At 39.7% G+C, this 15,358-nt stretch overlaps 1 protein-coding gene, 1 non-coding gene and 1 pseudogene across 2 annotated transcripts in view; 2 read left to right on the top strand and 1 right to left on the bottom strand.

Annotated features, from left to right (window-relative positions):
- As3mt (arsenite methyltransferase) overlaps window positions 1-15,358 on the bottom strand; it is a 34,712-nt gene that overhangs the window by 17,294 nt on the left and 2,060 nt on the right. Inside the window, exons 5-10 of the mRNA XM_074078415.1 lie at window positions 15,098-15,234; window positions 13,728-13,797; window positions 11,846-11,927; window positions 9,364-9,495; window positions 8,872-9,014; window positions 4,577-4,711 (exon numbers count right to left, since the gene is read on the bottom strand). Coding sequence (XP_073934516.1) covers window positions 4,577-4,711; window positions 8,872-9,014; window positions 9,364-9,495; window positions 11,846-11,927; window positions 13,728-13,797; window positions 15,098-15,234 — 699 coding nt within the window. The remainder of the gene's footprint in view (window positions 1-4,576; window positions 4,712-8,871; window positions 9,015-9,363; window positions 9,496-11,845; window positions 11,928-13,727; window positions 13,798-15,097; window positions 15,235-15,358) is intronic.
- Window positions 6,173-7,785, top strand: LOC109691326 (hsc70-interacting protein pseudogene; annotated as a pseudogene).
- Window positions 7,768-7,883, top strand: LOC141425376 (small nucleolar RNA SNORA26). The gene has a single exon (XR_012450427.1). It is a non-coding gene; the product is annotated as a small nucleolar RNA SNORA26 (small nucleolar RNA).

Genomic DNA, 15,358 nt, shown 5'->3' on the forward strand with positions numbered 1-15,358 from the left:
TCCTGTAATCCTACTTACTTGGGAGGCTAAAATTGGGAGAATGTGATTGGAGGTCAACCCAGGCAAATAGTTCACAAAACCCTCATCTCCGAAATAACCAGAGCAAAAATGAACTGGAAATGTGGCTCAAGAAGTACAGCACTTGGTTTGCAAGCATGAAGCCCTGAGTTCAAACCCCAGTCCCACCCCCCCCAAAAAAATATATTTGGAAGTAATTGGTTCTCCAAGAGAGAAAAAAGTGGACCATGAACTATCATCAAAATGTATAATCCCTGGAGATTGAAAACAAAAATATGAAAAGCTATACACTTAAGTGGTTATGATCTTGGAAGTAGGGAAGTATTCTTGTAACATTTAAAAATACCTAGCGATACTGCTCATGCTTGGTAAAAAAGTAGCAGGAAATTTACTGTGACTTGATTTGTAGTAGCCAGGTATTGGAAACAAGTGAAATGCCCACCAGGGTGAAAAGTATACATCTGTCAAGTGCAATAAGGGAGCCCTACACCTATAAATGGAAAGATAGCAGAAACCATGTTGAGGGAGCAAACTTGAGTTGCAGATTGGTGCATATAGGACAAAAACTTTTTGTACATTTGAATTAGAAATGCTTTTATGCAACTCAGTTATTTATATTGCCAATGGATTCACATATGTATATGAATGTTTTTGAGATGAATGGTTAGGATACAGACCAAACTTGACAGTGGTGGCCTGTGAAAAGTGGAGGGAATGAGTGTGGGAGGTGGGATGGGCAGCCTTTTATATAAATATTCATTTCTCCTAAAGACTGCAAGTAAACATATGAAGATACTAGCTACTTCTGAATTGTGGTATTTGGATACCCTGTCTTTTTCATAGTTTTTAATTTTTTCAAAATTAATAAGAATGGGGTACAGATGGGAACTCTGCACCTGTAGAGGTGATATACTGCATTAATTTCTAATCAAATACTAAACTTTGTATAGAAACTATTTCTAAAATTTTATCAATCATGAGTAGATGAACTTGTTCTCTTTGTAATATGAAATTATCTGTTTTATTAAAATTAAAAAACACAACAACAACAAAGAAATTAGGAAGCCAAGTTCTGTGACTCAAGCCGTAATCCTAACTACTAGGAAGTAGAGAGTGGGAGGACTGCTGTTTGAAGCCAGTGCTAGCAAAATAGTTTGCAAGACTCCATCTCAACCAATGGCTGGCCACACTGGCACATGCCTGTCATCTGCAGCTACACTGGAAGCACAAATAGGAGGATTGTGGTCCAGGCCAGCCTCGGCATAGAAAGACCCTATCTTAAAAGTAAGCCAGGTGCCAGTGGTTCATGTCTATAATCCTAGCTACTCAGCAGGCAGAGATCAGGAGGATCGAGGTTCAAAACCAGCCTGGGCAAATAGTTTTGCGAGATCCTATCTTGAAAAATCCCATCACAAAAAAGGGCCCGGGTGCATGGCTCAAATGGTAGCACAGATGCCTAGCAAGTGCAAGGTCCTGAGGGCAAGCCCTAGTACATCCAATTGAAGAAATTAGGACATGATAAAAGACAACACTTCAAAAGAGTGAAGAAATGATGATTATTTAATAAATGAGTAAGAAAACTTGGACTAGTTAATACTTGGAAAAAATTGTTATACTCCTACCTCAATTTTTATTTATTTATTTATTTACTTTGAACAGGATGTAGGATTTACTGGTGAGTGTGTGTGGTTAAGGAGTGGACAGCCAGGGGTGGTGGCACACACCTGTAATCCCAGTTATTCAGGACACAGAGGCAAGAGGATCTCAAGTTTGAGGCCAGCTGGGGCAAAGTTAGTGAATTCCTATTTCAAAAATAAAACACCAAAAAAGGGCTAGGGGCATGGCTCAAGTGGTAGAGCACTTGCCTAGTACAAGCAAGGCCCTGGTTTCAGTCCCCAGTACCATTAAAAGAAAAAAAAAAAAAAAGGAGGGGCAGCATGTGGAAGCCCTCATGAGTGAAGACGCCACCACTTATCCAGGAGAACATGGCTGAGGATGCACTTGACTCACACCCAGCTGGGGCTGAGCCACTCTTCAGGACCAGCCTTCAATTTTATCTACATTGAACTTGGGAAAGCCTCACTTCTTTGAGACTGAAGCTTCTGGTGACCTGGGAACTTGAATTTGGCCCTGAGCTGGGCCTCAGTCATATGTTTCTTGTTTTGTAGCTCTGTGTAGACAGACTTGATGACCTGGCTAAGTGAACCCTGGCCACTGTGCTCTGAGGCTTCCCAAAGGCACGCTGCATACTTGTAAATGCCTACAAGAGTGGGGACAGCATGAGCTTAGACTCATGCTGGAATGACCCACTGGAATGAGCTGTCTCCAAAGTCCCTTAGGACAACCCATGCAAGCAACAAAATGCATACACGACCGTACTACCTCACTCTATATTTATACTAAACTAAATTCCAAGATGGATTTAAAATTTTAAATGTAAAAGCAAAGCCACAAGAGGAATAGAAGAATCTTCATGACCTTATATTTGGCAGTGGATTCTTAGACATGACACCAAAAGCACACACAATCAAAGGAAAAATATAAATTGGAGTTTATCAAAATTAAAATCAAATTTAAATTAAAACTTTTTGTGTACCAAAGGACACTATCAAAATGGTGAAAAAAATCACAGGATAGAAGAAATTCTTGCAAGCCTTATGTCTGATGAAGGCCTAGTAATTGGAATATGTAACTCTTACAACCTAACAACAGAAAGATAACCAACCCAATCAAAAAATGAGCAAAGACCTGAACAGACATTTCTCCAAAGAAGATAAAAAATAGCTAATAAGTCACAAAAATGTTCAACATCATTGATCACTAGAGAAATGCAAGTCAAAACTATAATGAAAAGCTACCTCACACACTTTTAGGATAGCTACTATCAAGACAGAAGCCAGGTGCCAATGGCTCACGCCTGTAATCTAGCTACTAGGAGACAGAGATCAGGAGGATCATGGTTCAAAGTCAGCCCAGGCAGATAGTTTGTGAAACCCTATCTCAAAAATACCCAACACAAAAAAGGGCTGGTGGAGTGGCTCAAGTGGTAGAGTGCCTGTAAGTGTGAGGCCCTGAGTTCAAATCCCAGTTTCACCAAGAAAAAAAAAAAGGGGGAGAGAAAATAATAAGCATTGGAAATTGTTAGAGGAATTAGAACCCTTATATATTAGTGCTAGGAATATAAAATCTGATATATAGTCACTGTGGAAAACATCCCGGTGTTCCTCAAAGTTAGAATTGTGACCCCAACAATTCCACTCTTAGGTATAGACCCAAAAGAATTCCAAACAGAAAGTCAAGCAAGTATGCATGTACGCATGTTCCTAACAGCGAAGAAGTGGAACAATGTCCAGAAACTGATGGATGGAAAAGCAAAAGTGCTATACTCATACATGGAACATGATTCAGTCATAAAAGAAACACACTGAAACACCCTACAATATGGATCAACTTTGAAAACATGACGTGAAAGAAATCAGATCGAAAAGGCCACATAGTATACAGCTCTGCTTGTATGAAATGTCCGGAATAGACAAATCCATAGAGACAGAAAGCACATTAGTCATTAGTGAGAGAAGAGGTTGGGGAGCAGCTGCTTAATGGGTATGGGGTTTCTTTTGGGGGTGACAAAAATGATACTGATAATGATTCTGAGTGAAGTAAATACCACTGAATCATACATTTTTGGTTAAAATGATGAATTTTATGAGTTTTACTTGTGTTGAAAAACTGCTAGAAGGAAATATAGGTCAATTTATAATATTCACATGAGGCTGTCTGGTTTTTGTTTTTGTTTTCTTTTTGAGATGGGGGTCTCACTTTGGAAGGCAGCTATGCATACCATTATACCACCAACACATTCAGAGTTTCACTTTGTTGTCCAGGTTAGTTTTGAACTCCTGGGCTCAAGTGACCCTCTTACCTCAGCTTCCTGAGTAGTTAGAACTACAGACACATGGTACCATGCCTAGCACACAGGTTTTTAGAGCTAACTCTTATTTTTTATTTTATTTATTTATTTTGGTGTACTGGAGTTTGAACTCAGAGCCTCATGCTTACTAGGCAGGTGCTCTACCACGTGAGCCCCTCCACCTGTTATATGTTGGATATTTTCGAGACACACTCTCTTGAACCATTTGCCCAGGGCTGGCTTCAAACTGTGATTGAGTCTCCTGATCTCTGCCTCCTGAGTAGCTAGGATTATAGGTATGAGCCACCAGCTCCTGGCTGTAGAGATAACTCAACCTTTTTTGTATCTGGACATCTTTAAAAACTTAATGAAAGTAAGATCCTTTCCCAAGAATATACAGGGACACACAAATAATTTTAAGGGGCCTATGTGGCCTTGAAGTCCATTCATAGATATCCCAAAGAATCAAAGGTTATTGACTTATTGTCACAATTGCAAAGTAAAGTTATAAAATAAATTCAAATCATTTATAGATACAAATATTCTAGAAATAAGTTGCAACAGCCAACTGCAAAGCATGATGAGTTGTTTCTTTGTAGTCTGTGCTTTTACAAATGGTTCTAGTTTGAAATTGGAAGTTGAACAAACCTTTGATTCTAATGCAGAACAGTTTCCAGGTGTTGGCAATGTCTCTTCAATTGGTATGAAAAGAAAATCTTGAGCAAAACGTGAATTCTTCAAGACAGCTGCTGTCTCTTCATCCACTTCAACAAGTTCACCCTGCTAAAGAGCAGAATCAAACACATATTAAGAGATGACATTTCAGGGACCCAGAGTGATGGTGCCCATCTTTATCCCAGGCACACAGGAGGCATAGGTAGGAGGATCAAGGTCTGAGGCTGGCCCTCAGGCAAAAGCTTGAAACCCTGACCCTACCCAAAAAAACTAAAGCCAAAGAGGGTTAGGTGTGTGGCTCAAGTGATATCATGGCCAACTAGCAAGTGCAAGACCCATGGTTCAAACCCCAGTACTGGAGAGAGAGAAAAAGAGACAGAGAGTGTTTAAAGGGTCTGTAGGATCACCCACGATCCTCCCGCCTCTGCCTTCAGAGTGTTCAGATTACAGGTGTGTGAGACCCATTGAAAATGTTGGTCTGGCCAAAAATCGCATGTTCTCCCTCATATGCGGACATTAGATCAAGGGCAAACACTAAAAGGGGATTGGACTTTGAGCACATGATAAAAGCGAGAGCACACAAGGGAGGGGTGAGAATAGGTAAGACACCTAAAAAATTAGCTAGCATTTGTTGCCCTCAACGCAGAGAAACTAAAGCAGATACCTTAAAAGCAACTGAGGCCAATAGGAAAAGGGGACCAGGAACTGGAGAAAAGGTTAGATCAAAAAGAATTAACCTAGAAGGTAACACATACGCACAGGAAATTAATGTAAGTCAACTCCCTGTATAGCTATCCTTGTCTCAACTAGCAAAAACCCTTGTTCCTTCCTATCATTGCTTATACTCTCTCTACAACAAAATTAGAAATAAGGGCAAAATAGTTTTTGCTGGGTATTGAGGGGGTGGGGGGGAGAGGGAGGGGGCAGGGGAGAGTGGTAAGAGAGGGGGTGAGGGGAGGGGGGAGAAATGCCACAAACATTGTATGCACATATGAATAAAAGTATATATATATATATATATATATATACACATACATATATATATAATTAATAAAAATAAATTTAAAAAATTTAAAAAAAGAAAACGTTGGTCTGGGGTTTAAGTGCTATAGAGCTTACCTAGAAGTACAAGACCCTGAGTTCAAACGCCAGTGTTGCCAAAAAAATGTTGTTTTGACCCAGGCCTGCTGGTGCACTACTGTAATCCCAGCACTCAAGAGACAGACAGGAGGAATATGAATTTGAGGCCAGCCTGGGCTACATAGTGAGACCCTTTCTCAAAAACATTTAAAAAAAAATGTTAGCTGGGCGCCAGTGGCTCATGCCTTTAATCATAGCTATTTGGGAGGCTGCAATTAGGAGGATCTCAGTTCAAGGCCAGCCCAAAATATTCATGAGATACCCCCACCCCCCTATCTCAACCAGTACCTGGGCACGGTGACTTGAACCTGACATCCCAGGTATGCTGGAGGCTAAGACTGGGAGGACTGTCGTTCCAGGCCAGCCTTGGCTAAAAAGGTCATGAGGCCCTCATCTCAACAACAACAAAAAAGCTGGGCATGGAGACACATGCCTACCATCCTAGATAAGGTGAGAAGTATAAAATAGGAGAGGACTGTGGTCCAGGCCAGTCTGGAGATTGGTGAGACCCTATCTCCAAAATAACTAGAGCAAAAAGGGCTGAAGGTATGGCTCAAATGGTAGAGTGCCTGGCTAGCACGCATGAAGCTCTAAGTTCAAACCTCAGTCCCACCCTCCCCCCTCAAAAAAGTGTTATTTTCAAAGCAACACATTTCACTAGGGCCAAGTGATGATTCTGTAGCAGGCAGTACACCTAGGAACAGCACATCAAGTAAAAAGTTCTGAGGGTTATACAGTGAGACCATCTCAGAAAACAAACAAGAAAACAAAAAGGGGTATAGCGTAATGAATGCATAAGCCGCACATTGCCAGTTATCATCCAAGTACTGTACACCATGTATCTGCTACACTTCTACACAGCCGGCAACACAGTACTTTGTGTACACCAATATCGCCTCGAGTAATGTTGCGTTCTAATGTTATGAAGCTATGATATTTCTAGGTGACAGGAACTCTTCAGCCCCATTATAATCTTATAGAACAGTCCTTGTATACACAGTCTGTCCTTCACTGCAACACTGTTATGCAACACATGACTATATGAGCAAATATGTATACATTCATATTTTATAGACACAAAACAAATGTTGCAAAATGTTCTTAATTGCTAAAATAGGTAATGGATGTATGTACTCTGTGCTATTTTTTTAAGTGTTTAAACTATTTCTAAAATAGTTAAAGCCATTTTTATAATAAGTATTTTAAACATTTTGTATTAAATTTGGAAACTATTTTTCCACCTCACTTAAAAAATACACACCAACGGGTGGTCGTACTGAGCCCAGTGGCCACCTGGGATCTGCCACAGCCTCCTTAGCTGCTGCCCACCACCCTCTGACCACAGACCTCCACAAATTTTGAGTTTTGGGCCTTCATGAAAATGTGTACACAGGATCAGAGTGTCTATATACTGAAAAGATACGTTTCCAGAGGGAGTGGGTGGTAAGCATGGGGGTGAAGTCCCACCTGGTACTCATAAAGCTGAATCAGAAGAAAATAGCAAGGAAGAAAAAAACAAAAACCAAAGGAAACAAAGACATGAGTTATCAGTGAGGAACGTGATCTGGAAATTGATAATGAAGGTGTAATTGAACATACGCTGATGTCCCTCAAGAAATGAAAGATGAAAAGTTAGGGATAACCAAGATGGAAGATCAAGCAAATGAAAAGGAAGGGGTTGGCATTGAAGCCCTAAATGATGGACACTACAGAAAGCCACTGACCTGTGCACAGCTGCTACCAAAGTAAACTCTTTCTTATGGCCATTCTGCATACCAGGACAGCCAGTGCCTTCATGAAATTATAGATGCTGAACGCTGTCATCTGAGACTGCGACAGACCTCTGAAATCTCGATTCAGCTCAGCCTTCCAGGTGGTGAGGGAAAGCACATAGACTTCTGGGCCATTGGGAAGAGGCAGCCCATGATCTTGTCCTTGCCTATAACCTGGATTATGATAAGGACACTAGTGCAAACCTGAAAGTTCAACCACGGTCCCAGAAAGTACGAGCGCTGTCCTTTCCTGTGCCCTCTTCAGGGTGACACAGTGCCCTAAGAGGCTAACACAGAAGGGAAATCTCCACAAAACCCAGAGAAGAGCTTATAAAACTCCTCCTTGGATCCTGTCTGGAGTCACAGCTGAAAAAAAGAATAAAAACATTTAAAAAAATAAAACCATGAAGAACAAGGAATCAAAGAAGAGAAGGGGTTAAGAAGAAGGCTGGAGAAGAGTGTGAGAGTCCAGAGGGAGGAAGAAGCCAGAAGACAATCAGAGCTCAGTATGGCTCTTTCCCAGGTGGCTTTCCTAGGGACTGCTTGCTAACCTTTCTGAAGGAGAACCTAAAATGGGAGGGCCAGGCCTGGAATGGCAGTAATGCCTGCGCTCAATGAAACTTTTAAGGATGCAAAGGTTCTTGCAGCCATGCAGGATCAAGAAGTTATAGTAGCCTTCCAGGATGTGGACCAGAACCTGTCAAATATGTCAAAATATCAGAGCAACCCAAAGATGATGCATCTTATTTGTAGGTGCCTTGCTGAAGGAAAAACAACTTACATCACTTAATGGATGTCACATTCATACGAACCAGTGTACCACGATGGCCTCACGAGGACAGGGGTGCTTTGAAGCTAATCCCTATCTCTCCCTACCAAGTGCAGCTGAAGCATTGCAGTGTTTGCCATTGGAGTATTCAGATCACATTTTCCTACTAGGAATTACAAACTTTAAATACTTTTTAAATCTTAAAAATATTTAAAAACAAACCAAAAGGATGTGTTAATGCCTATATTTTTTGTTACTAATCATTTTGGGGGTTTCTTTTGGATTTACAGGGCAAGGAAGATAACTATGGAAGATTTACTGCTCAGAGAAATAAAGGTTTGTTAGGGGAACAAATAAAACTCATTTAAGTAGGAAAAAAATACACACAAACAAATGAATGACAGCAATTCAAGGTTAAGGAAAGGTACCTAAAGTAAGGCCAAGAGCAAAAGAAAGCCAGAAGTCATGGACTTTTTTTTTTCTTTTTTCAGTGTTGGAGATAGAACCCAGAACCTTGCACATGCTAGATAAGTGCTCTACCACTAAGCTACACTCCCAGCCCCATGGAAATTTTTGTTTTTATTTACCTTGAATGTGAAATTTGCATCAAATATTAGTTCTTTTTCATGCCCTGTGATTCCTCCATTGTAAACAACTTGGCATCTTTTGGCTGGTCCTGTCTTAGGAAGTTTGAAGAGGCGAAATGTGGCAGAAACAAAGCGACAGTCACCTAAAAACAGATACACGTGGTTCATCTCCAGCATTCCAGCTGCATTCGTTTGCTTAGCAGATAAGGGTCCAGTGTATCATAAAGATGATTTTCTTCTTTGTTTGTCATTAATTATCATTCTGGGCACTTCACTATTTACTGAATGAGTTCCAAATACCTTATTAAATATAAAGCTTCTTATTAAATATCATTAAATATCAAACTTCTAGGGGGTTGTATTATTCAGGAGACAAGATGGACATTTCCAAATGGCATAGTCTCCTTTGGTGAGAATCTTTCCGTAGATACTAAGCACCAACTGAAACCCATTCAGGCTGTAGCTATAATGGTCCCTCCTGTTATTTCTTACCAATAACTCTTTCTAGTTCCTTGTTTCGAATTGTAATGATATTGGCAGTGACCAAACGTGGAGGGCAGAACCCAGTTTTTTGGGCAAGGATGTCAAGATCCTTCCAGTACAAAGCACCACCCAAGCACTCACCTGGAAAAAACCACAGATTAACCAACACATAAAGCAGTATTAAGAAAACTAATACTTGATGTAATTAATTAGGACTAAGTAATTAATTAGTTAAAACATAGCTCTTGGGCTGGAGGAGTGGCTCAAGTTGTAGAGCACCTGCCTAGCAAGCATGAGGGTCTGAGTTCAAACCCCAGTACCACCAAAAAAAAAACCCAACAAAATCCATAGATCCTAGAAATAAAGGCTAACCTAAATATCCCCACAAGGTCTAGAAAGAAATAGTTAAAACTAGGTAGGCATTGCTAGCTAGTGGTCTCTGGGAACCATTCTTCAGGACAGTCACTAATGTGTTGGCTCCAATTGCCACCAGGAGGGTATTTAGAACAGAGATTGTCCTGACAAAAGAGAGGAATGAACTGTCTACTCAATTTTCCAATTGCCCACGAGAGGCCCAGGAACTTGTATTAATGAGAAAAAGAATTCTCTAGCAATCCACAAAGGAGACTCACCAGATGGCAAGCCAGTGGAGATTTATTTAGCTCAGGAAGACAAAGCAGGGAGAAAAGAAAAGGAAGGTAAACCAGCACCTTCTGAGAAGCTGTCAGAAGGTGGGAGCTAAGGCTCAACGGGTGCTCTTCACCCAGGAGTATTTATGTCTCCTAATTGGGCTGGGAGTTTCCAGGTCAAAAATATTCACCTGGATGTATGATCATCTAGAAACTTCCAGATTGTCCTGTTTTGGTACTATTACCCCTGCATGGAGACATTGGGTATGAATCAGTCTTACAATCAAAGAGTCTTGTGACATGGGTATCTGTTCTTTGTGTCTTATTTCTATTTCTCCCTGGTCACAGATTTATAAAAGCCAGGCACTTGATATTCTCAACCTAATTAGTCATTTAGAGGAATCATATCTCATTGAACATCTAAAGAGAAGGGAGAGAGATGGCAGGAATGAACTCGGGTGCTTTTTGCTGCTCTACTGATCCTTCCTGCTCTAGTAATTTTCAGCCTTAGTTCCTGGTTTTATCTCAGTTCCTGGGCCCAGCTGCTTCTGCTTCTTCTTCTTCTTCTTCTTCTTCTTCTTCTTCTTCTTCTTCTTCTAATTATTATTATTATAATATATTTTCTTTTTTTTTGGCAGTACTGGGGTTTGAACTCAGGTGCTCTACCACTTGAGCCACCCTGTCAGCCCTATTAATATGTTTTCTAGTTTTTCTGTCACCTTACCCTAGTTAGCCTGCCCTCACACACAGATCCAATGATAATATTTTATATGTGATATATTACTAGGTCACATTCTGAAAAGTACTACAATATGTGAACAAAATAGTACATAAGAAAAAATTATGAAATTGCCTCTTAGCTCCAGATTAATCTCATCACTACCTACTACTAATGTTCACAGTCACTTTATAGATTTTTTCAAGTATAAAGGTGTTCAGACATGTTTTATTTCTTACATCAACAAATTGGAACAACCTAAATGATTACCCATAGGAAAACAGCTGAAGTATGGTACAGCTGAACAACACAGTTTTTATAATAAAAACATTTCTAAAATGTCTAAACTTTTTTATGCTTAGGAAACCCACTAAGTAAATAAAATTGGAATATTAAATTCTATGTTAAAGAATTACCATGGAGTTATAGGATTATAAATAATTTTTTTCTTTTTTGGTGTTTTCCAACTTTTTTTTTTTTTGTGATACTGGGGTTTGAACTCAGGGCCTACACCTTGAGACACTCCACCAGCCCTTTTTTGTAATGGGTTTTTTTCGATAACTATTTGCCCAGGCTACTTCAAGATCCTCCTGATCTCTACCTCCTGAGTAGTTAGGATTACAGGCATGAGCCACCAGCACCCAGTGTATTTTCCAACTTTTTAACACAATCCATTTATTACTATATAATAAGAAAAAAGTTAATGCAATTTACTTTAAAAGTAAGAACTTCTAATTTCTCGTAGTCAGAGTGAACACAAGCATGCATTTATCTCCTCAACTTCTGGAGACTCTATTAAAGTGACAATAAAGAAACAACACAACAGTGATGAGAATGTGGCATCAACTCTGGAACAGTTGCTTTTGTTTTCATATTCATTACCCCATAATCTTCATAACAGTCCTATAAGGCAGACTGTATTATTATTTTCATTTTACAGTTTGGAAAATAATGACTTAAAAAGATTAATTAAAGTGTCCAAAATCATGTCAGTTTTGAGTAGCAGAGGAAGAATGGAACCTCCACCTCCTGACTTTATCCCATGTGGCCTCACATCCAGTGGTTTCCTCCTGGTTATTAGCAGGATGGAGCTCTTCACATAAATAATCATCTTCCTTAAAACAAAAAACACAAGAACACCTACCCCACAAAACTTTGTGTGTCTTGATTTCTTCTGGCAATTCAAGGCTAGCATAGACGTCACTGAAATATAGCTCCCCTCCATCCTGAAAGAGCAGTGAGTCCAAGCAAGGTTAAAGATTACAATGGTCCCAGATAACAAAGAAATAGATGAGAGCACAAGATCAAATTCAAAAGCCCACGCCCACGCCAGTGCCTGAACTGAGACTGACCAAGCTGACCCTTTGAACAAACGACAGCTGGCTCCCTCTCTACAGTCAACAGCCAAGGGTCAAGGTATGTGTACTTTTCCAGTGCCCTATCCAACAGGTAATAAAATCACTTACTAAAAGTGTCTCTCTTCTAAATAAAGCTATTCAGTTTCCCTAAATTTTTAGACAGTCCTATCAGAATATATGTATATGTATATATGTATATATGTAACCTAGGTGGTTACATAACTAATAGAAGATATAAACAGTATTGATAGACTTAAAATTATATAACTCTTTGTGATGTTATTACACATTATATTTTTTAAAAATTATAATTAAAATCTAAGGCATCAGGAATTTAAGATTTTTGGGGGTGAGGAGGGCACTGGGGCTTGAACTCAGGGCCTCATACTTGCTAGGCAGGCTCTCTACTACACGAACCACTCTGCCAGCCCTTTAAGCTAACTTCAAAAGCAATTTAGGTCTATATTCTATAATAATGTTTACCTTTTTTTAAGTACATCTCTGTGAAGAAAGTGAGTTGGTCTATAAAATCACGTAAAAATACCTTTCTAGTAATTGAGCTCTATGACAGTCCCATAAAACAAACATCTCAGAATCTTTTTTCCGTGTGTGTGTGGTGCTGGGGATTGAACCCAAGGCCTTGTATATGTTAAGCAGGCGCTCTACCACTGAGCTAAATCCCCAATCCCCCCAAATTGCAGAATCTTGTGTTTTCTAGCACAGAGACACACTCATGTGACACACAGAAAGGTGACGCAGCTCCTACAAGTTTTCCTTTTAGAAAGTTGCTAATATAAAAGTTCCATCCTCTTTAACTTCCCAAAAATCTGAAATCCTAGCAAATAAGAAATAAATATCTATGATACTTGGGAGGCAGAGATGAGGAGGATCGTGGTTTGAGGTCAGCCTAGGCAAAATGTTAGCAAGATTCCATTTCAATAAGCCAAGTGTGGTGGAGAGCAACTGTGATCCCAGTTTACAGGGAGGCCAATAACTAAAGCAAAAAGGGCTTGGGGGTGTGGCTCAGGTGGTAGAGCACCTGAGTTCAAACCCCAGTTTAGCAAAGAAATAAAAAGAGCAAAGTAGCTGTGAGAAACATGGGACATTCTAGAGACAGCAAATTCACAGCAATCTTTTGTTGCGAGGTCAAAGGTTCTTGTGGGAGAATCAATATAGCAAATATTTTAACATGAAATGACAATCATGACCCCAGAGTTAATGCCTTTCACAATATGAAAGGGAAAAGAAGCCATAACTAGGGTATTCCTGCCACTGCTCTTTTTTTTTAATTTTTATTTTATTCATATGTGCATACAATGGTTGGGTCATTTCTCCCCCCTTCCCCCCACCCCCTCCCTCTCCCCCCCACCCCCTCGATACCCGGCAGAAACTATTTTGCCCTTATCTCTAATTTTGTTGAAGAGAGAGTATAAGCAATAATAGGAAGGCCCAAGGGTTTTTGCTAGTTGAGATAAGGATAGCTATACAGGGAGTTGACTCGCATTGATTTCCTGTGCATGTGTGTTACCGTCTAAGTTAATTCTTCTTGAACTAACCCTTTAAAATTTGAAAAAAATCTGAGCTCTCACTTCAAGGAAGAAAGAGCAGGACTGATACCATCAACACTTGCAGAAGTTTAAAGTTCATTTGCCTCCCTCTTCCCCTCACCTTTAGCACTCGATACACTTCCTGGAGCACTTGCTGTTTATCAGGCACAAGGTTAATAACACAATTTGATCTAAAAAAGAGCAGATGTCAGAGGACTGAAATCCTTTAAGTCCCCAAGGGTCCTCCCACCATTCTGTTGAAGCTACCATTCTCCCTGCCTCTTCCCCTACAGTCAACTTTTTTCCAAGAAGACAGGAAGTGTTTAAAATCTCAGCAAACTATTAGCCAGTATGAATAAGCAGAAAAAACTATGAGGCATGGTTCCTACTTGTTTCTGCCCTGGTGTTCACCAGGCAACAAGATGAAACCTGGGACTAGATGCCTCCTGCTCATGGCATTTCTTAAGCCACATGTCAATAGGCTAAGTTCCTCATAGGCAGCTTTCCTGATGCTGCCACTTGGGCATGATCTGACAACAATTCAGAGAAAAACAAGAAACAAAATCCCATACTTTGTCATGAAAATAATAGTTGTGAGTCATGCAACATTTCAGCCAAGGATGGACATCTATGATGGTGGTCTCCTAAGATTATAACAGAGCTGAACAATTCCTAATGCCTATTAACATCACAGTCACGGGAACACTGTAACAACCATTGCTCAAGATGCATGGGGATGCTGGTGTGAACACACCTACTATGCTGCCAGTTGCAGAAAAACAGAGCACATAAAATTATGCACAGTGCATAATACTTGGTAATATAAATGATGTTACTGGTTTATGTATTTAGTAGACTATACTTTTGTCATTACTTTTGCAGTGTACTTCTATTTATTAAAAAAAGAAAAGTATTATAAAACAAACTACTATATTCTGTTTGCAGCAGCCTCACATCTTGGGTTTACCATATCTCAATTGCTCATTTTTCATTTTCTCTTGTGCTCAATTTAATCAAATGTTTTGTTCATTATGTTCCAGAAGCAATAGGCCATAATATATGTATGTATATACATACATATATATACCAAATAGCCTAAGTGTGTAGAAGACTCTATCCTCTAGGTTTGTGCAAATTTTCTCTATGATATTTAAACAATAAGGAAATTGCCTAATGCTGTGTTTCTCGAGACAGTTCCCTGTAGTTGACTATACTAAAGATAACAGGCCAGTGCATTATAGGAGCAGACTCAGTGTGCTGGCTGGTTTTTTCAGTTCATTGGTTTCTAGTTTGGTTTAACTTAAATTCTCTCTTGGGCTGTGTTCTGCTGCCAGTGTGCTACAGGGAGCTCACATCAGCTCCTTTCCTTTATGAAGTTATACTGAATTTCATGTAACACCCTAAGTGAGAGTCAATTCAGCAAAAAGTGGTAACATTTGTGTGTTGAAAAGGAAGCGGGCTTTACTCGTAACTGTAAGGGCACACCCCTACATAACAACATCGTAGCTCTTGTCCTGGATTCCAGCCTCTGCCAATTTCTCAATGAAGCCATTAATAAAAGTCACATTGGATTCCTGGAAGCCAAATTTTTCCATATGGTAGTCAAGATGTTTTTTAGCCACTTCCACCTTAAGGAAGAAAAACAGATTTGATAATCAACATTTAAGATATACAAAATTTTCCCACTAATGATGGAATATACTTCTTCTGGACTATTTTGGACATATACGCAAGATTACTATGGACACGTAA

Source organism: Castor canadensis, chromosome 7 (genome assembly GCF_047511655.1).
Source record: "Castor canadensis chromosome 7, mCasCan1.hap1v2, whole genome shotgun sequence".
NCBI classification, from domain to species: domain Eukaryota; kingdom Metazoa; phylum Chordata; class Mammalia; order Rodentia; family Castoridae; genus Castor; species Castor canadensis.